Source organism: Lepidochelys olivacea (genome assembly GCF_965140295.1).
Source record: "Lepidochelys olivacea isolate rLepOli2 genome assembly, chromosome: 2".
Taxonomy (NCBI): Eukaryota; Metazoa; Chordata; order Testudines; family Cheloniidae; genus Lepidochelys; species Lepidochelys olivacea.
Window position 1 is genome coordinate 188,697,511 of NC_140412.1, and position 25,508 is coordinate 188,723,018.

Sequence of the window (25,508 nt, forward strand, 5' to 3'; positions counted from 1 at the left end):
TGTTTAAATGGGATAACAAATGAATAGACTCATTAGTCCCTCACTCTTCTCTACAGGTGAAATGTACCGCTGTGCAGAGAGGCAGCACAAAGCCTGTGTGCCACTTAAGTCTTACTTAAAGCATATTTTGAGGGTTTAAGTGGACATAGGGCTCCTTGTGCTGGTGCTCTGTGCTGGGGTGAGTTTCACCCTCAGACCATTCACACATTTGGTACTTAGGATTTATAACCAGTTGGGGGGGGGCAGTGGGTACACTTTTATGGAACCCCTTTGTTCAAATACTGGTAGTATACCACTGGGCTAAGAGACTTGCAGCTTCTGACCTGTGCCAGATTTGAATGGCAGAAGGTAGATTCTGCAATATCTCAACTGGCTTGGTAAATCCAGGCATTACACCTCCTTTCAGGATGGGAGGCGGTTGAGAGATTTGGCAAGGAGCTTGAGAGAACACATTTCAGTTTGTTATTCCCTCTCTCCGCCACCCCCATGCATACCATTACTATTCCCTTGCTTATGCCATTCCTTTGCTTTTCCTCCCTACGGGACTGTGGCATCCCTGAACTGTTTGTGTGTCATTGAAAACCCTTACCTTGGAGTGACTCGTGTGAGCTCATCAGAAGGGTGCAGAATGCGGCAGGTGGTGAAGGTGAAGGTGGAGTTGGTTTGTGACATGCACTTCCCAGGATGATGTACTAAATTAAAAAAAAAAAAAAAAGGCAAATTCTTTGCATTTATATATAAAAAGAAAATAAAAAGTTCAGTGTGCTCACAAACAGATGCAAAAAGTGATGTGATACCTTGGACTGGATCGATGCAGGGAAGGTGAAATATACAAGCTTACTGGGTTATTGGAATTGGCACCCATTCTGCAAACCAATCTCCACAAGTCTAAGTTTATTATGACAATATAAAAATTGTTGCTAAATTTTCCCACCATTACTTTCACCAGTCTAGTTTCACTGGTGCTGTCAAATCTTGCTCCAAACAGGTTCAGATGATACAGTACTTAAAATGCCAGCTGCTGCCACCACCAACACCCTTGACAGTGGCAGCAACAGTGGGAAATTACAGGAAAACATTCCCAGTGCAGACAAGTTTTCAGAGCATCTACAACATACTGAACACTCATGCAATTCAGCTTCTGGATTGATCCAGGTAAAGGCATCTCCATTACCTTTCATTTCAGTAATGGATCCAGCTATGCTATGTAAGCTAAAGCTACAGAAACCATTACTAGTAAGTTTCAGAATGTATAGTGACTCCTCTCTATCCAACTTTCACATCCATACAGAGGATACTTTTAAAATTTTGGATCCAGTACTGTACATCTGTGACATTTCCTTGTTTTTTTAAGACAGAATATCCTCAGCTGCAGTAGACAGCAATTTTTGATTGTTCATAAGTATATGCTGTGACAAGTATAGAAAAACATTTTGATATTGCCAACGGTTACTTAATTGTAAAAATGTCAGCTCTTACATTCTGATCACAGTATAGATAATCTGGAAAAGGGGGTGATCTGGTTTGTAGGGAAAAGAAACATTAAGTGGTTAAGCTGATGTACTTAAGTTCTTAGCAGAATGGTGGGTTTTTTAATTTATTTTTTATTTGCTATACAGTGCAGCTGTGGAATATATTCTATTGCAAACTAATCAGAAAGTTTAGGAGCCATGCATCTGAAAAGCTTGAGGAACAACCAAAGAAGTTAAATACTATAATAAAAGATATCATGATTGCATAGGTTATTTACTATCTGAGCTTTTAAAAATTAGCGGTGTCCAAAACAACATGCACAATAAACCATGCGTGTGATTTCCTTCCCCACCCCAGTCCTCTGCGGCATTTCCTGACTAGGCCACATTTTACTGTTGCAGTATGTGACTGATTGACAGATTGCCTGGAACAGACACCACACACCATTCAGAACTTCCAGAGAGTCTCAGAAACAAGCAAGGCAGGTTCTGATTGTGGCTGTATTTCCTCTTTCATTTGAAAAATATTACAGCTCAAATACTCATGTGCAACCAGGCAGTCCTTAAAGAAAGTAGGATATCCACAGGGTATAAGGTGTAAGAAAAAGCATGAGCAAAGTGAAAGGTGAAAACAGAAACGCAAGTGTCTAAGCACGTGACAGGTGATTCAATACGAAGCTAGCTTCTCCATCTTTTTAATAATAGGAAACATTGCCATGTATTAATGGAAGTTAATGTTTTTGGTTAAACTCACTGGGGTATCCTGTTAGGAAGTTTGGTTGTTAGTACAGTATTTAAAAAAAAAAAAAAAAAAGCCAACCAGCTCTACTTCACCTCCACAGATGATAATTATGACGGTTCAGGAATCCCGTTGCTTTAGAGATTAGTGAGAGCAATGTATTTATCTACTGTATAAGTGAGCACAGCCTAGCAATCATGATTCTCTGCATATCATTGAAAATTAAAATAAAAGCTGGAGAAAGATCTCAAATAATGGACAAGAAAAAAGTTATTTGGTGAAAACATCAAAGGACAGAAAGTTGAGATATAACAGTTCTTGCTAGATGACAAATAAAAACAGAACAATGCAATGCTGGTTTTAGATTGTGAGCCCAGCCCAATTATGCACATGGCTACAGAAAAGTAATCATATTTCCCTCCCCTATTGATTGCAGTGGTCACTGAAGAATGCACCAATTGTGCTTCCTCTCAGATTTGAAATGGGCACATTTAAGATATAGCTGCATTAGCAAAAGCAAAACTTGTAATTAATGAGTCTGTGAGATAGGAAAAGGCTGCTAAAAGTACAGCGTCACTGATCCCAGTAGTAAGGGATACATCAAAATGATTAAAGAGAAATCAATATTCAAAGCCATAGATTTAACCCTCCAAAATACCACTAGGAGAATGTGGACCAGCTTCACCCTCCATCAGTCAACAAAGAAGTCTATCAGATTGCCGTAGTCTTTTCCATCCTTTGAACACAATATGAAGAGAGTAAGAACCCATCATTGTGAATGATCAGTACTACCCAAAGTTCAGGAAATGCAAACAAAAGACTTATTCCTAAGCAAACCATCCTACAGAACATGAGTCAGATCCTGAGCTGGTGAAAACTGGTGTGGAACTCAAGGGGACTATGTAGATTTACACTAGTTGAGGATCTGGCCTGTGACATTTAAAATAATACTTTTCTGCAGAAGTCATCAAATTATCAAGATACAACAGCCAACTGCATTTAAGAAGAGGAAAATGCTCTGCTCTCCCCTGCATATTCCACAACAAACATCTGCAATGCTGATGGATGGCAAGGTATCTTCAGAATCCTACCTCAGTCTGTTTTATATACATTTCATTACAGGTTTCAGAGTAGCAGCCGTGTTAGTCTGTATCTGCAAAAAGAACAAGAGTACTTGTGGCACCTTAGAGACTAACAAATTTATTAGAGCATAAGCTTTCAAAAGCTTATGCTCTAATAAGTTTGTTAGTCTCTAAGATGCCACAAGTACTCCTGTTCTTATTTCATTACAGGGACACCTGCTAGAGCCCCTGACCATTTCTGTACTTTTATTAATAATCCTTTTTTAAAAGACAATAATTAGTGACTAAAATTCACAGTAGGATGAAAACAGAGAAATTATGCAAAACACAATTTGTTTAAAAAAAAAAAAAAAAAGAGAAAAATTTCTCTTGAGGGGCAAAAGTGATTTTATACCAATCAGTGCAGTTTAGAGCAGCTCAGGCCTGTTTCAGGTTCAACCAGGATATCTAAAGCCTCGAGGAGCCATCCTACCAGCTAGATACAGCACAGCCATGCTCCCAGTGCTAGGGTAATACTCAACTGGCCATTTAATCTGGTTTTACGGCCCCTCTGTGCCACCAGAGAGGCACAAAGGGGCTATAGCAGAGCCTAGGGCCTGCCTCACCCGCAGAGCACTGGTAGACAAATTTGGTTAGTGGAAGTGAAAAAAAAATTACTGAAATTAACAGAAACGCATTAACATATAAAACTGGGTCCAGACTCTTGTTCTCCATTATGCCAAGGATGTTGATTGATCTTGTGAGAGGCTGCACTGAGTGGAATGCATTGTACATCTTTGCACTGCAGAATATTTCTCTCATCAGATTCCCCTGAAATAGGTGGAGGAATTGGAGAGGTGAATCAAAGTCTTGGATGGCCACAAGACATCTAAGAGAACTTAGAGACTAGGTTTGTGTTTTTTAAAAGCTGGAGTGAGCCATTCTGTCCAGCATTTCGTATGTGGGCTTGTGCTGAGGAAAGGATCTAGTCCCTTGTCTTTGATTAGAGCGTGGGATCACTTCCCTCACCATTCTTCCGCAAAAGGACACTTGCCCTCTTTAGGGCCTGAAGCCACATTCACCTTTGCCTTCTTTAGCAGGGATTGGCTGGAAGCAGGGATGGGAGAGTGAACTGTAATTGGGAGGAACTAGCTGATCTCTTTGGTGTGGTCAGTAGGTGTTTAAAGCATTAAATATTTCTTTTATCACTGCAGTGAAATAAAAGTCATGGCTGCTTTAGAGGGGATAGGAAGGAAGGAGGATGACTAGTAATGCAAGATCCCTGCGAGGGCATCTTTTCTTCGATGGTGCTATTTTTATATGAAATATGGAGTCCAAGGGCTCGATATCCATTATTAGTACATCATCATCAACATACCCCACAGGGGAGGAGAAATGCTTGAACCTACACAGCCTGGCAAAAACCATTGTCTGTGTCATCAAGTGGCACATGGCAAAGCAGAATGGATGTTTCAGGTACTTCCTATAACTCAGCATGGCTTATTCTCCTGGACAACAGAAGATGGTAGCTCTGGCATGGAGAGAGAAAGGTCCCCTCCAAGGGGCTTTACCGTCTCTGTTGCTGGTGAACTTACAGCAGACTAATTCTGCTGATAGGAAACAGGGCGAGAAAGGGGAAGTTAATGGCTGAAAGCCTAGTTATGTCTGCTGGAGTCAAAAATCAAACAGGGATAGTCTGCCAGAACTAGCCCATGTAAAGGGGGCTGAGATCATGTTTCGATTATCTGGGGGTCTCTGCTGTTCGGAGGACATAACCCTGACTGACCCACAGGCAAGTGTCTATATGACATTTTTTCTGTGATAACGCATAAAATTGACCATTTTGTCATCTTTTATGCACTTCCATGAGCAAAAAGTTTTGGATGGAGAGGAGGGCAAGCAAGGTACTTCTACGTTCATCCCTCTTCAAAAGTGATGGTCTGGAGCTTCTTCTCCACTCACCATTCTGTGCTTGAGCAATGAATGGCTCTCTAAACAGCAAGCTTTTCTTGAGTTCTCTATCATGAGTTAAAATCCTGAGACACAAGAGGAGGAAGGACAGAATTACCTGGCTTTGGTGGAGAGACTGAGTCAAAGACTCAATATTAGTAATGTTATTTTACTTGGTTACTACTATTAATGGGTTTTATAGTAAAAACCCACCAAACAAAAAAAAAACCCACTCCAACTCACATCTTAACAATGCCTAAGATGGTATATCAATAATTTCTTATTTGTGATACATAACACATTAATTATATTTGCATTAGAACCAAAGAATAAAACATAACTGAGCAAGGATGGTTTAATGAGTGAGCAACTGTTCAAAAGAATGGCCTGTAATGGAAGCAGATACATTAGTTCAGCAAGGGTTCTGGTATCAAACACTATTTATGTGGAATCTCTATGATTTTTCTAGGCTGTTATTGACTGAGGTCTGCTTGTCACAAAATATACAACCATACAGTACAGAAATGAAGTTTCACATTTTTTAATCATTAATCTGGCTTCTACCTGACTGTAGGCAGAAAGAAATCAGTGCATGGGCCTGATCCTGGAATCCTCCTTCACACAAGTAACCTCATGCAAATGAAGAGCTGCAGGATCAATCCCTATGACCCTGAATCAGCCTACAGTTAAATATGCACTTAACTGCAGTGGGACTACTCAGATGCTTAAAGTATATTAAGTCCTTTGCTGGCTTAGGGCCTATATACGGAAGTCTCCATCTGAAATTGCCTTCTGTCTCATAAAAGGATTCTGTCAAGTTTTAGACCAAAAAATGAGGTTTTTTATAAATATATTTCTGTACATTCTTTAATGTGATTTTGTTGCAAAAGTTACTTATCCTAGGAACTATGCTACATATTCTTGAACGCCATCTACTGGCGCTTTTCCTATTAACTAATTATTTACAAATATGCAGAATAGAACACCCCTAATCAGCCTTTATTTCAGTGAAACATTCTTTAGTGGTTCTGAAAACTTCAGCGAAAGAGCATTGTTCGAGTACCTCAACCAGACAATCTGACTACAAACTAAAACTGACTAAGTCTGGTACAATGAAGGTTTTAAAAAAAGGAAAGAAATAGCATAAAAGGTGAAAAAAAATAGACGTTTAAGTGCTTTCAGCTTTAATAATCTTAGGTATTATTGGCACAAATAAGGCTATTTGTTAAAATGTATTGGGTTTTAACTAGACAGTACCCTTTAATATCCTCACTACTTCAATTATGTTGAAAAATCTCAGTGTAAGAGAATACATATTTCCCAGAGAATCTGGATATTGTTTACGGCCCTGATCGTGCAATTTACAATGCCTGGGCAGATGGCTGTTCCCACATGTAACCTGGAGTGCTCTGTGGACACAGCAGTTCACCCATATATTGCAGGGTCATGGGCTCAACTAGTACTGAAAAATCTTAATACCATGACCATTACTCTGGTCCCATGTGCGGAAGTTATTCAAAGCATTTACATTTGCTGCAGTTCTCAAACCTGGAGAGAAAACTCTAAAAAACATAGATCAGTCACCCGTTAGTCAGCAGAGATTTATGTCCCAACCCATCATCCAGACAGGAGGCAAACTGCACTGTCCTTCCTTTTTTTGGGCCATAAGACGTCTTCAGCACCACCCGAAAGCATCAGCCATATTTGCTCTCTTGAACCTAGATATTAGCACTTAAAGAGAATGATCATTGCAAGTGCTTATCAGCAGGCCACACAAAGCAGTCATAGCAGCTCACTTTAGCTGCCCATAAAGATGTGAACTGGAAATGCTCCTCACAACCATCTGATGGAAGGATGTGGTTCTTGGAGGTAGAAAAGACCTCTCTCATTCTTGCAGGGCAGTATGTAATCCTCAGAAGTAGACATATATGATAAATTGACACGTAGCCAAAAGGCTAAGAAGATCCTACTGTTGCATATGATCCTGTAAGGGCTTATTTCCAGGAGTTGTAATATTTTTATAGCCTGCCAAGACTCATTGTAAGGAAGGTATTTTCTTGCTTCAAATGTCTCTTAAAGTGGGAATTCCACAATGGAAAAAACTTGAGTTTTTCCACAAAATGAAATTTGATCGTCCGGATTACTTTCTATATTCCCTTTGCTTTTATGTCAGTCGTGTTCTTAGAGAAGAGTTTATTCCCTGATAGCCTAGCTTCTCCACTTGCTTGATCTTGTAATGAAATCAGCCTTGTTTGTGTGACACTGCTGTACTCTCTGATAGAATGAAAATGAATGGAAGGTCACAAATAAATAAATCAATCAATAAAAATCAGCATTTGATTTCACTGCAGTAACAAACAAGAAGAAAAGATAAGTTGAGAAAAGCAGTTTTGCCAATATTTAAATACAGAATAGCTTTTTAAACTAATCAAAAGTAGAAAAAATATTATGACTCTCTCCCAACAAATCCTTTTGCAGCGACTGTCCCTAAAAGATAAACACTGATTGTGTACCCTAGATTTAAAATGTGCACAGCTGTAAGTAAATATTTATTTTAAGGACACTTTTCACTATAAACTGATCTGTTTGAGAGTTTCCCCAGCATGGTAGTCTCTTTGTAATTGCTTCAGGTAAGTGAATGTTCATCAGGCCCTTTTCATTAAGGAACCACAGTGCCTGTTATAACCCTCTTGCTTATATGAGACATTATTTATCCAGTCTTTCAGGGTTTATTCCTGCCTCTTTGCAGGAGCTTTTCCTCCAGAAATTTCTTTTTCTTGAAAAGGAAAGTGTGGAAGTAGGTATATAACTCATGACTGCTGAGGTCAGACAGATATGCTCTGAGAAGCATGAGGAGTCATACCAAAGCTTCACCTGACATCAGCTACATGTTTCATCCACATTTGTTAAGAGATGGGAGTGGTTATAAGGCTCCATAAAAAAAAAAGTACAATAATGACAATGTGTTGGCAATGTAAAGTCTGCATTCCAGTCATCTAACAGCATAAGAGGTGGTTGGTAACTTCCAAAGTGCTGAATTACTCCAATGCAGAAAAAAGGGAGCTGCAATCTCTCATTCCTTCACTTGAATGAGACCCATAGCAACTGCAAATCTGGCTGTGGTTCACTAATGCTGTTAGGTCCTTACAATGGGACAGAACAGGCTATACCAAAACCTGTGCCATTTGGAGGAGGAGTTGGAGATGGAAGACAGTTCAAAGTTTTCCATGGATTTCCTTCTTCGACTTATTAAAGTTGTTTCTTCACCTTCATTCTAAAACATCTGGTAGCTTTCCCCCAATTCAGCAATGTATTTAGGCACATACCTAAACTTTAATGTGAGTAGTCACATTGCGATCAGGGGGACCACTAGTGGGACCCGTCACACATTTAGCATTAGACACTTGCCAATTTCTTTGGCATATTCAACAATTTAGGAAGACGGTTTGAGATGGTGAGAGTCTCCTGGATCGGAAGGGACTGTTCTAATGCCTTTAAACCAAACTGACAAAGAAAGAAAAAAATTGCTTTCTTGTCAAGCTTACTTACAGCTAATAATAGTTCCACAGACACTTATTTTCTTCATAATAAATACCAGTCACTAGACAATGGATTTCAAAGAGTAAAGTCCATTTTTGTAATTGCAATAGGAGTTGAAAGCATTTGGCACCTAGCAGATTCCTGCTACAATCTACAGGGAGAACTGCATCTTATATGAAGTTAGGGCACAATACTGAGAGGTGCTGAATTCCCATTCACCTTTATGTGATCTGAAGGCGCTTAGTACCTCATGGCAGGTTCCAAGCACCTTGTAAAATCCAGCCCTTAGAAGCCATCTAATTTCCTATGACTTCACACACAAAGTATAATTTCATCCAAAAGAAAAGTGCCATTCAGAAAAATGACTAGATATAAATGATTTAGTTTCATGGAAACATCAGTTTTGGCTGGGTTTGTCACCTATAAAGAACCATGTTTATTATGAAACCATAAAACCAGTGAATTGTCAGATATAAAACTACTCTTCCCTTCCAAACTTAAATCTATTTTAAGATAAATTTCAATATACCTACATTGCAAGAAAATTTGTAAACTCTGCGTAGCCACAAACTGTGACATGGCTCACAATATCCAGTGTATAAAACACTATTTTGAGTCATTTAACATATTCAGTGATGCTTTGAGTCCTAAGGATAGAATTTGGGAGTGGTTCAGTGGAAGGGAAAAACTAGTGTTTGTAAGGAAAATCAGATGTGATTACTGTATCTTCCACATACAGAATACCTTTAATTCTTAGCTAGATGACAAAAATCTTTATGGGCTAAATTTTAAGAAATGTGTATTTAAGGTATTTGGACACTCAATTTGGAAAATTCCTTTGCTTAATTTTAAGTGAAGACACATTTATTTGTTTCACAAATATAACTTAGAAGCACTTTTTTCAACATTTAGCCTTACAGAATCCAGCTTTTTCTAAACAAGAATTAAAGGAATGTGGCATTATCCTTTTTGAATGTCTAGAAAAATATTATGTAAACACATAGAACGTAGTGTATATATATTATGTATATGTACACACAAACATATCACAAACCCCAGTCTCTCTCTCAATCATTTGAACGAACCACTTCCTTTTAGCAGCCTTCTCTTATCAAACTAAAAAGGAAAAATTAACCATGTGCTTTAAAAAATGTAAAACAAATTAGAAGATTTGTTAAAGAAAGAAACATTTTGAACTAATGTTAGAACGGGCATATTTTAATTGCCGCCCACACTAATGTGCAGAAGATACACACAAAGAGACACTATGGATGATGCTCTGGAGAGATGTGAGAACAGCCCAGTAATCAATATCCTGTAAAGATGTCAATTTTACTGGACTTAATGAGGTTCCCTCACCAGACCCCTCATCATCGGCAGTCGTGGACTCCTGCATCTCCTCTGTGAAAGCCTGAGACTGGCTTGGATTATTCTTGCTGTCTGAAACAGTCACTTGTGCTTGTGACCTCTCACCTGAGGTCTCTGTGTGCTGAACTGGCGTCGAGGTAGTTAGGCCCTTGTAAGAAATGTCACCTGTCTCATCTTCTTCATAATCATTAAGGCAGTACACTTCATCGAGGTCAAGGTCCAGAGTTCTGAAGCCTTTAGTGACAACCCCAGGCCTTGGGTCTAAGATTCCGCCCAGGTGAGGCTGAGCTAGCTGCTGCCAATGATGCAGAGTGGCTGAACCTTTAAGAGGAAGAAAAAAACAAAACAAAAATCAGCAAGCAAGCCTGAGTATTTCTCTCAGCTGAACACCTGGATATTCTCATTTCACTCATCTAGGGTTCAATCCTCGTCCCACTGAAGCTCTGCCATTGGCTCCATGCTTCCAGGATTTGGTCTTTAGTTCTTGTATTTATAGGATTGTACACCGCCACAGAACTATGGCTTTTAGATTGTCCCAGACCAACATGAAATAAAGCAGTGACAAACACTAGACAAAGCCAGTGGGCCAAATCTTCCTTATTGTAAAGAGGGTAGGTAGTGCCATCCTCTTCTCAGACCATGCACGCTGGGACTAACAATACAGAATTAAAGAGAATATATATTTAAACAGCATACTAATCACCAAAATGGGCAAAGTCAGAAAAATGGGCACCAAAGATTTCTGCCCTAAGAAGGGTGATATCAGCACACACTAGAATTTACTACTGGGGACTAAGGGGAGGAGAACAATTATATAGCAGATGCTAGAAAATTATATCAATTCAAGTTTAAAGGAAGGAGGAAAACACCAATGATTTGTTTATCAATTCTAGGTACTTTTACAGCCTGTATACTACTGGAATGCACTAGTACATAAGCATACTCTACTATACCTGCAATTTCATCCTTGGGAAGTAACATTTTGGGTGTGAAAAAGGTACACTTTTAAGAGAGCAATGAAACATGAGACAATGAGCCAACAAGAGCAATTCATCAGTGTACACATCAGTCGAGGAGTGCTGGTTATGGACCTGATCCTGCAACCACTGAAATCAGTGGAAGATTTATCATTATTTCATTGGGAGTAGGATTAAACCCTACATCAAAACCCAAGAACTCAGAAATTGCACTCTGATCAGCCCACATCAATTACTCTTTTATAATGTATAGAAAAAATATTGAGGTAATTTGCTTCAAATCCCATGCTGGTGACATACTTGAGAACATTCCTGTTCACACAACCAAGAAAATTATTCAATTCTTTTTACCAGAAAATGGTGTTTATTCAATGTGATACAATGCAATAAATAATGTGTTTGGTTTCAATGTGGTATTTATGACTATCAATTTTCAGTTACTTGGTCTTCTACATGCAAAACCTAATGGACCATAATATTGTGGAGGGGCTGTCTTAGATGAATTAATGTCATGTATCTGAAAATACCCACAGAGTAAATTATTACTTTACATCAATAACAACAAACTACATAAAATACATTCTGGATAGTAACTGGACTTTTGGGAACAGTGAATGTAAAAAGAATGGGCCATATTTATTCTCGGTTTAGCACTACTGAAGTAAATGAGTTGCCCCAGGAATGAAACTCGCCCACTGTGTTTTGAAATCAACATTTTCAGCTTATATCAGAGAAAAATCAATAATAGAAACCTTCAAGTATTTCAGTACAGACAAAGATACACATGTTGGATTAAACTGACCCTGGTACAGAGGGCCAGCAAAATGCTTATGCTCTAGCAATGTCTCTCATTTGATGGACTACCTCCAATGGAAGTTGCACATTGGCCTTGGGGTGGCCCTCTGCACTAGGGTGAATGTGACCATTTGAAAATAAATAGTTTATGGACAAAGAAAAGTAACATTTTCTCCCCAATATTTATTACTGTGCTGTTCCACATAAGTTTTCCTTTGTGCAGATTCTATTGCAAGAGATGGATAATAGAGGTGTTCAGATATTGGTGTGTCTTTTATTAAAAGCCACAAACACCCCACAGGATGTTTCAGAAAGCAAATGACAGAAACCAAAACCTCTCTGTACATGCTATTGTACAATTCTATGCAGGTTGACTCCTTGACTCCTATTCACTCCTTACGTTAAAACTTTTGGAGAAATACCCTTTTCACGTCAGACCTCACCAAAATCCACATCTTGTAGCAACTTTGTAGAAAGAAAGCAGTCAGTGGGCAAAATGAGAGCAAAAAAAGTCAAAGCCAGGTAAACTTCACTGCACACAGGAGGAAGTTTCAGCTACATCTGCATTGTGAGGAGCTACACAGTGGTATGTTATATCTCCTTCATTATAGGTTTTTTTAAAAAGTGAAAAGTAATAATGTTCTGGATTTAATTTTTTTTCTCAAAAATTACTGCAAATGCGGAAGGCAACATAGTTTTTCTCTTACAGTTAGATATAGGGAAAGCAATAAAATGCAGAAAATTGTTTTGAGACACATCCATCATTCAAAAAACAATGAGAGTGGAAAGCAGTGCTGCTTTAAGAAGCATCTGCTACACTAAATTCTTGTAAATTATAAATTATCAGAAGGAAAATCAGAGAAAGTGGAACTATGGAGTAGAACAATTAGACTGCAGAATCACTTAGGAGAACTGAAATTTTATTTGCTTTATTCGCATGTGTAACTGTTCACAAATTTATTGAGGAAGATCAAAGCTGAGAAGCAATTTGATCTGTGTACTGTGTGGGCCAAGGGAAGCCAGAAAACACCATGAAGGTGCCATCACTGATAGATGGATACTGAATGACTGAGCCAACTTCAAGGCCATATTTCATGAATGTATACTCTCAGTGGATTTGGGGAGTTACACATGGCACTTATGGTACAAGATGCTATGGATACAGAAAACTAAGGAAATTGGACTAAGAAAAAAAGGATGAACCAAAAACGAACAATCTGATGCAATGCAAAGAGAGAGTCCCACTATCGTCTAAACGTGTAACAAAGCCACTTTTCCCTTTTTAACCAAACCTGATTAAAGGGAAGAGGAGAATGGGAATAATGTCTTCCACACTAAGTGTAATCCACTATTTCTTTTACTATAATTTACAACACTGTTTCAAAGCAATAGAAATCACCTAAATTTGAAGTGGATTAACAAAGCATTGACTGTAATTTGTTCGATTTCTATGGCACATATACCCTTAAGATAAAAACACACTAGTAACTACTGAATAACAAAATTCAGTAAAGATATAATGAATTACACTTATGTTAGGCAGGGGAAAAATATTCAATACTTATTTGCTGCACAATAGTGATCCATGTTTTTCTAAATTTAAGAAAAAAATGTAATCCTTTCTCCTGAAGAATCTAATCAGAGTGGTACATGGAATCAAAATCACTTATTTTTTAAAAGATGGTAAATATCATTAAAATTAGAAAATGGACAGAGATACAAGCACACGTTACTAATGGACTGTGAAAGACATGCTGAAAGCGTTCCAGAAATTTCAAGGGAAAGAGAGTGATCTGGTAAGAACAATACACCTTCCCCACTCCCTCACAGCATGCCCCACCCCCAAGAAGAACCTGGAGCAAATCTGAGAAAATTAAAAAGACAGACAGATAGAAAGATCATGAAGACTGAAAGAGTTTATTGAAGGAAAAAGCAAGGATATAGCTGGATGACAGAAATCTATTACAATGTTAGCAACCAATATATATGTTAAGTGAAGTCTGAACATCCCTTTTCTAAAAGCAATATAAGAACTCCAAATGGTTACTAGATGAAAGCAATCATGAAAACAGAAATGATACCACTTAAAAAGAGTACTATGGCTATAGAATCATCTGAGTAGGTGCAGCATGCCAATTTCTTCATGGAAAACAATAAGCTTTATCTCCATTGAAAATAATCATGAGAAATGCTCTGTCTGCTTGAAGATCCATTCATTTTATTTTTAAAGGAAATGCTGCAAGTTCACTGGTGAAATTAAAATGTGCATGAACCATTTCACGAAATATTACAGTTCTGTAAAAAACAAAATCCCAAAAACAAAGAACAAAAACACTAAGCAGAAGGGAAGTTCCTAACAGGATTTACATAATTGCACACATGAAATCACACTATGGCAAAACAGCTGATGAAAACTGAAAGCATTCAATAGAGCCAGGCACACACAACACACAGATGGAAACATGCTTTTAGCTCTGAAAAGCAACAGCACTGATATTCTAGTTCTGAGTACAGACCACCAATTATCTTGCTTTGTTTTGTGATGGGGAGAAATATAAGAAGCTTGGCTGAAATCAAATAAGTCATTTACACGTGAGACCAAAGACTTCATAGTTTTCGAACTCAGGTCCAGATGTAAAAAAGTTGAGACCCAATCCTGCAAACACTTACTTACTTATGTCAGTCGTTCCATCAAAACTAACTTCATGAGAATAAAAATATTAACATACATACCTGTTTTCAGGATTGGGTCTGATGCTCCCCAGGTCTGCTCTGATAAATTTAGATACTTTCCCCGCCAGCCCTCAATACTCTATGCATACATGATGTGCATGAAAGATTAATAATGGGATTCATTTCAGTTATACAACAGCTCTACTGAAATATTTTTCAACTATGTGTTCTTGACTATACTCTCTATGGTGTGGTTTATTTGTTTTTATGCAATGCACCTTCTTTAAGGCTTATGGAGAAATTTACTTTAGTTTTTAAAAGAGTTCAAACCAACAACGAGGATGACTATCTCTAAAGTAAAAAGAGTATGTATTATAGAGGTTTCCTGCTTTCTGGTGATGGATCAGAGACCACAGAGAGTCACTAAGAATAACAAATAAAGGCCGAGGCCCTTTATTATCACCTTCAAGGGGCTTCACAATTTGAAGCTTCTCTGGCAGGTAGGAGCGACTGCTGATGGACATTCCTGAATATCCAGTGAATTCTGAAAACCTGGAGTGAGTTCCCAATGACATGATGCTCTCTGTTGGTGTAATGGAACCACTTCTCCCTTCACTCTTCTCCGCCAGTTCCCGTAACTTCCTGTCCTGTTCTTCTTCAAAGAACCTCCGCTCTGAGAGGTAATTCTCTCGCCGAAGGGACAACCTTCGAAGAGCTGTCTCCAAGTCACTAGAACCAGGTGTCCCCGGAGTTCCAGGCTTCTTATTCTTGTCTTCATTTCTGAACACAACAAGAAAAAAGAAAAAGAAGGAAAACAGCTTAAAACAGCTTAAACTTCATCTACTATTTCCCAGGCATTCAACCACCAACATGGTCTTACGCTCGTCACATCTCAAAACATGCTAGTCTTACAGTGAAGTCTGAGAGGACACACTTGTCTTGTCTTGAAAATGGTGTCCAATTCTGCATACCAAGGCAAGTACATGAAGTAAAGTTAATTTTTTAGCCTTGGAATACATCTTCCACTACTTAAACTCATCTGCTTCTGATATACAGTGGAAACCTCTTCCCTGCCACAAACCACGATGGAAATAGATGTGTCAATTGAAGACCCAATCCTACAAAGAGTTGAGAACCTTCAAAGAGGTGCTGATCCCCCCCCACTTTCCCAATTCCAGTGAAATCAGTGGGGACTGAAGGTACTCAGAGCCTTACAGGAGCACCCAGATTATCAACCACGAAAGGAATACATTTTGCTGGTAAATAGCCACTTGTTTTGTGAACTATTTAATAATAAGCATTTTACTAGAAAGTATGCTCCGTGTTGTAAAACATACCGGAGAAAAACAAATATTGAATGAAGAGCAAGGCTCTGACTAGTTTTACTTACAAGTTTTTATAAGTCACCTTCACGTTCTTTAGGATCGAGAGAGTTAGCTATAACTGCATGTAGAACAAACCTCTCACGTTAATTCAAACTGGTGAAATATCATTTGTTAAGAATGTTGGCTTGCATTTTCAAAAGTGACTAGTCATTTTAGATGCCTCATTCTGTTGCACTGAAAATCAGGCTCCCTTTATCATGCTGTCTCAGGTTGAGTGCTCAAACATTGATGCACACTATCTAGCAACTTTATAAAATGTAGGCCATTATGTTAATCTGTGACAAATGATTTAAAGGGAAGAGATAAATATTAAAATGCTTTGCCTGCCTCATATATATTAGAAAACAATTGTGCAGCCTAGCTAGGTAGTACTGACCCAATGTCAGAGGATTCTGTTTCTAGAATGATGCTATTGGTCTTGTTGTCTATCACATTGTTGGAGATGTCTCCCCCATAGAAACTGGAACGTGGAGTGCTGGTACAGCTAGAAATGACTGAGTTCATTGCAGAAGACTGGTTAGATCCTGGGATATTCATTGGAGATGGAGTCAGGGATCTCTGCTTGACAACCTGGTTTATGTTTCTCACAGTCTCAAAGACCCGCTTCTGGTGACTGATAAAATACACATACAGTCAGTAACCACAACACCAAGCAAAATTGTGCCTTCAAACACTGAGTATTAGAGAAACAGGAATGGATCAGTACTGATCAATTATATCACAGTTACACATCCAGTCTTGACACCTTTCCTAACATACTTTTGGTCTGATACTTGCAATAGTCAGGTTTCCAAAACATGATTTGTGCCAAAACAACATTCAAGCCAAACCATGCAACATTCTCTCATAATTCTGAAGTACAGTTCAATTTTGAAACATTAGATGTTGACCTATTGTAACCTTGTCTTTTTTTTTTAATAGTCAGTTTATTTTATATGCAGGAAGAGGATACAGCAAGTCAGTAGAGACTGTCTAGGTTGGTAAGCTTCAATTCTGACTTACTTTTAAAGTTCTCTCTCTCTTTTCCCATAATCCTTCTGACTTATAACGGTTTTCATTCAAGAGTAAAATAAGGGGGGGAAGTTTTGACAGAGATTTAAAAAATAAACCTGTTCTACCGCAGGTGGCATGTCACAAGAGGCCCCACCGCATGGTTCAACCAGAACTCAGACTACAGACACTTATCAAGCCCCCTCTCTCATCCCTCCCCCCCACCAGCTTCCATTTTCCACAGCTTTGCAAGGGTATAATAATTAATCAGGAGATTCATACGAGCGCTTTATTATGATTCATATTTGTTTGTTCAATTGGTGTGTACTGAACAGCTGTGTCCTTAGTGCAGAAGCTCTATAACAACATGCCTTAAGTATCTCAGAAAAGTGTGAGCATCCCTAAAATAGCATGACGTTGTCCAAGAGGATTTTTTGCCTTTTTTGTTCACTATTAACAAAGGCAAACATATAACAGGGGGAATGTAAAAAGACAAAGTGGATAACAGAGATAATATTTAGATGCAGTAAGAATCTGTGGATGAAAAGGTACATTAAATAAGACCTACAAACTTATTTGGGGGAGGGGGGTCTTATCTATACTAACGGAGCTTGATTCTTTTTTCATTCAGACAAACACAAGTCAGGCCTCAATGGAGTTATATCAGTGTGTTAGGAGAATCAGGTCCCATGAAGTTTGTATGAGAAACACGTGGCTTCATTTTGCTCAAGCTTCATTTGTGCCTATAAGCTCAGACTCAAAGTGCACTTAAACAAAGTACTTGAAGTTAAGTGTTTTGTTGAATCAGGGCTTCATCTTCTACCCTCCCTCCCTTCTTTGGAGAGCTCAGGCTAAGTCAGGATACAGCTCAATCAGGTTCTCCTAATTAACATTAGTTTACTTCAAATTACCTCACCTATTTATAAAAGTGTAGGCTGGTTAGACTTGTTGCAGATTATATACAATTTACATCAGTAGGGAAGGCCCTTTCTTTTCTGTCAAGTGATCCCAACCTTGGTCTACAATGGATTTAGGCTTTGGAATGAACAACAGTGCTGCACTCACCTCACCTTAAACCAAGATTTTGTTTACAGTAGGGAATTTTAGCTAAACATATTGTCACTGCTGCTACCACTCCTAACAGGTTTGATGGACATCGGAGGAAAAAATGCCAGAATGTGCTGAGGCCTTGTCTGCATGAAGACTCTCACTTGAGATGCGCAGTCAGTCAGCACACTGTTGGGAATTTCTGCTATTACTCCCTAGGGAAGAGAGGGGACCAAGTGACTTACCCTATTAGACTTGCCTGAGTAATGATTTGGGATAACAGTTCAAGATTATGCCTTTCACTCCCTGTTTCAGTATGCACATTTCCATCACATAAGAATTAAAGTAATAATTTCTGGGGGAAATATATAATTAAAAGCTCACATCTTCCTTCAGGGGGACCTACAAAAAAACAAGCAGGCAATCTGTTTCCACTCCTGCCTGTGCCCAATAGATTTATGGGCAAGACCAAACTTTTCCTTCCAAACCTCCAATTTAGCTATTTACTCTCACCTTTCACAAGACCAACACAGAGAAGTTTACAAGAACTTTTAGGGCAAATTTACATAGCAGATTTTACAGTGCCATGTGGTAGTGTTATTAAACATTTTGCTGTAGATGGGACCAAAGAACGCTGCAACCTTTTAACTGATCTGTAGAAATCCATAAAGTGGTTTTAACACAATTTAAATCAGGTCTACACAGGCAAGCCCAAACTGTATTATAATGTGACAGGTCACCTAAAGTGTTCTATCAAGAGGCATGGTTGTATTTATTGTATTAAAAAGGCCCTTAGAGAGCAGGACCCTTGTAAACTTTACATTTAGAATGAAACAGGAAAATGAGGAAACATGTTAAAGGAACTCATTCACCCATCAAAATGCATGGCACAACTGACAGGTCATGCTTTCAGCCTGCATCCTTTCTGGAGAAAAAGTGATTTTATGTTTCATTAAAAGACTGCTTTATTTTTAAATTTCTCTTTTTTAAATATGGGTTTAGCACTACTGAAAAATGTAAGACAGCAAAACTGAAGATGAGAGTCCTTTATCCACAACAGTGAAAGCTTCCCCAAACCACGATGTCAATGTTCCTCAACCCTGACCTAGAGGAACCACCTCTAGGGATTAGAGGGCAGCTCAGCTTCCAGGCCTACTGTCTTTTCTTGGAAAAAACAAGTAAGCAACTACTGTGATGACAATTTTTGTGATGTGGGACAGCAGTCCACTAGGAACTGCATTTAGAAAGTCTTCATTTCACTCTGGGATCACTATTCTTCTGTCAAACAATAATACATTTTGGATACAATCAACTGCATCAACTTTTTTTTTTTCATACAGAACATAGGAGCCAATTGTATTGATCCTACGTTATGTCAGGAGAGTCTGGCTCATCCAGTTGCAGTTCTTTTCGCATTGATCCTTCTATCTCTGCTGCCAAAGAGTCCTATCAAAAACAAACAAATTCTTGTCATATCATGAAATTAATATTCCCAAAATTTAGTAAGATTTCTAGCAAGAAAAGAAGTTCTAAAATTAAAAACAGATTTCAGTGTTGGGAGACTAATCAAAAAATCTGAATGGCCGATGTAATAACAAATAATAATAACTATTTTGTACTTCTATAGTGCCCGCCATCCGATGAGTGCTTTACAAACATTATTGCAAATGGCATCACAACACCCCTGCAAGGTAGAGAAGATGAGATGAGGAAATGGAGGTACAGAGAGGTTAAGTGACTTGCTCAAAGATGCCAAGAAAATGTATGTGTACAGGTGATAACAGAACCTACATCTCCTGATTTTCAGACCTGTATTTCTGACAAAAAATTATGCTTCCCTTCATGTACAAGTCATTACATATTTAAGAATAGAGTGGGTGGGTTTTCCCCTCACTTTTTCTTTCACACATTAAAACTAGAATATATTCATAGGTTTTCTTTCTTTAATGTACTGCTTATAAAATTGTAATGGCTACCTTGGCACAATACGTTTCCAAGGTTATTAGTGTCTCAGCAGTGTTTAAAAACTCTGGGCTGCATTTTGGGCCATTAAGTCTTTATAGCTGGACACTAATCCCCTAAAATGGACCAACATTTTATTATTGCTTAGTTAAACACTAGTAAGTCCCCACATCCATTAAATGCTTAACAACCAACATCCTAAGTGACTTTCTTTTCCCTGACTAATTAATCATTTGGAAAAAAAAAATTGTAACAAAGTATACAACTCCTTCTTAGCTCTTGCATTTCACAAGCAGCTATACGTGTACAATAACCATCCGTACTTGAGGAGACCCGGATCTTAAATGTATTTTAAACTGGCCCATACTTGATATTAAAAAGGGAATGTAAAAAAAGCAAGCTCTAAACTTTACTGGGGATCTACTATATGTGTATGAAGATGCTCTAGTCACAAGAAGTTGTTTATTGCTCTCTCTCAATAGTGGGAAATGGAGAAACAGTGAGAAATGGAGAAAATGACAGAGCGCCAGATTCTGCTGCTAAGTTACATTGGTGTAACTAACACATCAACACATCTTCACTGCAGTCACTCGGTAAATCTGTGCTACTGTCATCAGTGGGATTACTTCAGAGATCCATACCAGTGTAACAGGGCAAAATTGCTCTGGAAGTTTTATGGAGTGTTTTTCATTATTTGTATTGCAGTAGTGCTTTGAGGTTTCATGCTGATCACAAACCCAATACACTGGGCACTGTACATGCACATTTAAACATCTTCTCACCATGGGGAAGAGGCCTAGCGAGTGATAGCGACGTGATATGGCATTCGGCATGGTCTTGTTCCGAAGGTTCTTCAGCTCCTCCTGCGCCTCATGAAGCATTTCCATGCACTCTGCATACTTGTCTTCCAGCTCCCGCAACTGTAACAAGCATAGTCAGAAAGATTCCAACACACTGTGGGCAGCACAATTGCCCTGCAAGTGCCACAATTACTTTAATTACTGGGGGTGGGGAAACTGTTTAAAAAGAGAAAAAATGCTGTATTTACACGTAAATTGCAATAACTAGATATTATTATATGTGCATATGGAATGCGCATGCAACAAGTATAGCACCTAGAATGGAAAAAGCTATGAGAGATAAAGAACATTTTAATGAGATTTTTAGTGTTCTAAAGTATTTAGACAAAATCTTAAATCAAGGCCATCCTAAGACAGTTTTCCATAACTACTTATATTATATGTTAATCTAATATTTAAATAGTGTCCTTTAGCATAACTTGTGTGTGTGTGTGTGTGTGTGTGTGCGCGTGTGCGTGTGTGAGAGAGAATGTAGTGCCCATGAGAGGTAACTGATGGACAATTTTGGATTGTCCTTTGTGAGTACAGTAAATGCAAATTTCCCCACGTTGTCCCTCACTCTGCTAATAGGCCTAACCCATAATATAAAACCAACCATGACAGGTACAGAAGGTAGTTATACCTCCTACCCTATTTCAATCCTTGTTTTCCCAAGACGGCCAACAAGATCGCCATTTCATGTCAATTTTGTGTGCTTGGGGGCACACTTGTACACATGAGTATGGGAACAGGGACCTGTCTGAGAGGAATGCACTGGGGCATCGAGAAATGGACTGGGACCAAGAACTCATTTCACATAGACCATTCATGAGGTGCCAACAGTTTTTTTTGTTATTAACAGTCTTGGTTGGATTAAACTATAATTTAGAAGTGAAAAGCTGCTGTTCTATTACCAAATCACTCTAGTATTTTACTTCTTGATACTTACTTCTGCCGTGAGCTGACGCTGGGCATCTTTAGCTGCTCCCAAATGCTGGACAAGTTCTTCATTTTCGACTGCACACTAAAATACACCAAACAATGGTAGACACACTAATACGATTACATAGTTTTTTTTCCACGACAGCTGTTAATTATGTGAATAGTGAAATTCTCCCACCCTCCTCCCTGCAGGACATTTATATTATATATGTATCCGCATTGGCTAAAAGGTCATGAGACTGCATCTAGTATTAAAATATTTCTCTCCAAATTCACATCTAGGCCCTGGAAATCAATGGATATCTTCTATCTGAAACAGCTGTGGTGAAATCCTACCCTGCTGAAATCAATGTCAGAATATCACTTCTAATTACTCAAGATGAATTTAACCATTGTTTTTGATGCATTATATTTAATATGAAATGGGAAAAAATCAGGTATCCATATCTTCCTTAAGAAAAACCTTAAAGGCAGGTCTGCTTTTTACATTAAAAAATGACCATGCAAAAGATTTAAGTCAAACAAGACTGTCACATATGGGAGAGTAAGGAAAAGTTCCTGAGGGGTGTAGTAAACATTATTGCTTACAGATTTTGCCTTTTTCTGCAGATCAACTATCTGAGAAAGGAGATGGGTGATCTCTTCCTGCTGCCGGGCAGCATCTTCAGTTTTCTTTGCTAACTCCTCCGAGATACTGGAAATCTGGATGTTTGCATCCCCTTTTAACAAGAGAAAAGGGATCACAACTCAATGCCCACTGTCTATACAAAGAGGAACTTTATGCAGAATGTTGCTTAATTCAGTAGAACCTTTTTCCAAAGCACGGAAAGATACTTCCTCAAAGAGACATTAATAAATAAAATAAAATAAAATAAAATAAAATAGAGAACCAATGCCGCAACGTGGGCTGTATACTTGCTAACAAGATTTCCTATTGTGGACAAAATTGCCATCTTGCAAATACAGTGAAGATGGTGCGCCAAGGCTGCATATTAAACTGTGATAGAAACAGTAAAGTTGAATGGTAAAATTCACCGTAAAATTGTTTGCACATTGAAATGCACTGAAAATTCGAAACTTTCATTCTGTTTCACTGTAACTGGGTTTCACTGTAATATTAAGACATGTTAAAGAGCCAGGACAAACCTATCTTTCCCAAGAACAGAAAGATGGGTACATTAGCTTAAATTGCAGCAAAAGAGATTTAGGCCAGACATTAGGAAGAACTTCCTAACTGTCAGGGTTGTTAAGCACTGGAACAAATTACCTAGAGAGGTTGTGGAATCTCCATTATTGGAGCTTTTTAAGAACAGGTTAGACAAACACCTGCCTGGTAAGTTCCAGATAGTACTTAGTCCTGCCTTACTGCAAGGCACTGAACTACATGACCTATTGAGTCCCATCCCATTCTACATTTCTAAGCTAGAGCATTTTTTTAGTATCTTGCAATGGAAATTAATGCAAAATTTTGCTTTATGTCTATCAATAATTTCATGGCTACTTTCCTACTAACTATGTAGTAAATGAGATCTAGTTCAACTTAATACAAGAAGTTTTAGAAGTCTGAAAATAGTTTCATTTCATGCATAAACTTGCGATCCTAATGGTTTAACTCCTGCTGTGTTTTAAATTCTTTTGAGCCTGATGCTTCAACTGATAGAAAAGTAAGAACATATTTAGAGAAGATAGTTCTGTAACACTGGAAGATCCAAACTTTGCCAGTGGGGACCACACTGTCAGCCTGCCAGAAGCCTGAAGGCTGCACTTAATTTAAATTAAATGGAACAACATGCAGCATCTGTCACCTATAATACATAGGTGTGGCCCAGAGAAACTGCAAGTCCCAGCAGACACTGCTCCACCAAGTTCAAGCAGCTACTGTAGAACTGAATGACCTGCACTTTTGCTACCTCTGCATATATCATAATAAAGCTGAACTGGTATTTTTGTGTTAACCACACGGATGAAATGTTAATGTATTTACCTAGCCTCCCTCACTAAAGAAGAAGAAAAGGATCTTCAAATTAAAAATGTTATGCACATTCTCTTTAAGCCTAAATTGTCTGATGTGCATTGGTACCTAATAAGTACGACTGGAAAGATGAGATTTTTATGAGTAAATGTCCATTTCACTGTACACATACAAACCAATGAAAAAATATTTCCATCAGTGATAATCCAAATTTACAGACAGGCAAAGAAAAAAAATGCTGCTTAAGAATCAGAATCCAATGATTTTTACTTTTGAATTATGCTGGTTACAAATGGACTAGTCAATGAATAGCAAAAACAGGTCTGATTTGTTGATTTAATTGTATTTACTTTTTATATTTTGACGTGATGTTGACAGTTTGTGTTTAATAGTTCATAAAGCTTTAATTTTTTTTATTCTCAATGTCATTAAATAATTGTCTGACTCTCCCATATTTACTCCCAACTCTGAACATTTAAATAAAAACCCCAAAACTTAAAACCCATAATTTCACACAACAGTGAAAATTTAAAATGGATAAAATGCTTAAAAGTAAACATTGATGTTATCAATATTATTCACTGAAACTATATAAAAAAAATCAAATTCTGCCAAGCCTACTAATAAATCATCTGAAAGTTTCTATCTCTTTCAATGCCTGATCATTATGTCTTCACTGATGACCCATATGGATACTGTAGATATATTCTAATGTTACATTTTAGTTCAAGGACTTGTACTTTAAGCTGAATTATCTTGATATTAAATGTGGTCTTAAGTGATGTAATTCCAATATGAAATGTAAAACTGACCGTCTGAAAGATGGCTCTGCCTTTCTCACACATTATTTCATAAATTAAAGGTACAAAAGTGACAAGAGTGCAGGGACTTTTTAGTCTTTTGTTTCTCTTCCCATGAGCAGTCTTAGAAGAGAGACAGATAATACTTGTAAGGAAATGAAGAAGGACCACACAGTAAATTACTCTTTTAAATGACTCATTTGTGAATTTACAGCTCAATCTAAATGTCCCTGAACACAATAATTACAGAGACAGGGGTGGGTGAGGTAATATCTTTTACAGGACCCACTTCTGTTGGTGATAAGAGGCAAGCTTTTGAGCTACACTGGGCTGTTCCTTAGATCTGGGAAAGGCATCCAGAGTGTCACAGCTAAATACAAAAATAGTGCCTTTTTCAAACCTGAGAAAGAGCTTTGTGTAGCTCAAAATCTTGCCTTGTATCACCAACAGAAGTGGGTCCAATAAAAGATATTACCTCACTCACCTTGTCTCTCTAGTATCCCAGGACCGACATGGCTACAACAACACTGAGCACAACGTCAGGGGAAAAGGAGGGGGAATAAAGGACATACTCAGCTCTTTCACACAGTCATTTACAAGCTGCTGTTCTTTCTCTTCGTAAGTAATTGTTTCAGTCTTCAGCTGACAGGCCTGTTAAAAAGGTCCACATCAAAATATGGCACATTAGCATCTTGGTTGTTTTCTAATCTGCTGTAGTGTTTCCCTTTGCTTCAAAAAAGCAAATCCTTTTTTCAAATTGCAATTCCAGGAAGACAGCAAGAAAATCACCACGCCCCCGGTCTCCCCTCAATCTCTAAAAAAAAAAAAAAGGGGCCAAATGAACATTCAGCATCCACAGATTTGATGCAGAAATTTGCACCCACTAGGTGTCACTATTCTAACAGGAATGAAGATGACCGTAACCACATGCATAGAGTGCACAATGTATAAATTGATCACCTGAACAGATACGTTTTGAGATCTCTAAAATAGATG

At 38.2% G+C, this 25,508-nt stretch overlaps 1 protein-coding gene across 12 annotated transcripts in view; it reads right to left on the reverse strand.

Annotated features, from left to right (window-relative positions):
- TRAK1 (trafficking kinesin protein 1) overlaps window positions 1–25,508 on the reverse strand; it is a 110,315-nt gene that overhangs the window by 8,445 nt on the left and 76,362 nt on the right. For 8 of the 12 annotated variants that reach the window (XM_084619007.1, XM_084619006.1, XM_084619014.1 and 5 more), the window contains 9 exons: window positions 25,085–25,163; window positions 22,329–22,459; window positions 21,748–21,822; window positions 20,742–20,879; window positions 19,367–19,443; window positions 16,337–16,573; window positions 15,039–15,355; window positions 10,122–10,451; window positions 590–692 (listed from right to left, as the gene is read on the reverse strand). In XM_084619007.1, coding sequence (XP_084475133.1) covers window positions 590–692; window positions 10,122–10,451; window positions 15,039–15,355; window positions 16,337–16,573; window positions 19,367–19,443; window positions 20,742–20,879; window positions 21,748–21,822; window positions 22,329–22,459; window positions 25,085–25,163 — 1,487 coding nt within the window. The remainder of the gene's footprint in view (window positions 1–589; window positions 693–10,121; window positions 10,452–15,038; window positions 15,356–16,336; window positions 16,574–19,366; window positions 19,444–20,741; window positions 20,880–21,747; window positions 21,823–22,328; window positions 22,460–25,084; window positions 25,164–25,508) is intronic. The other 4 variants (XM_084619008.1, XM_084619016.1, XM_084619013.1 and 1 more) reach the window with 1 other exon arrangement.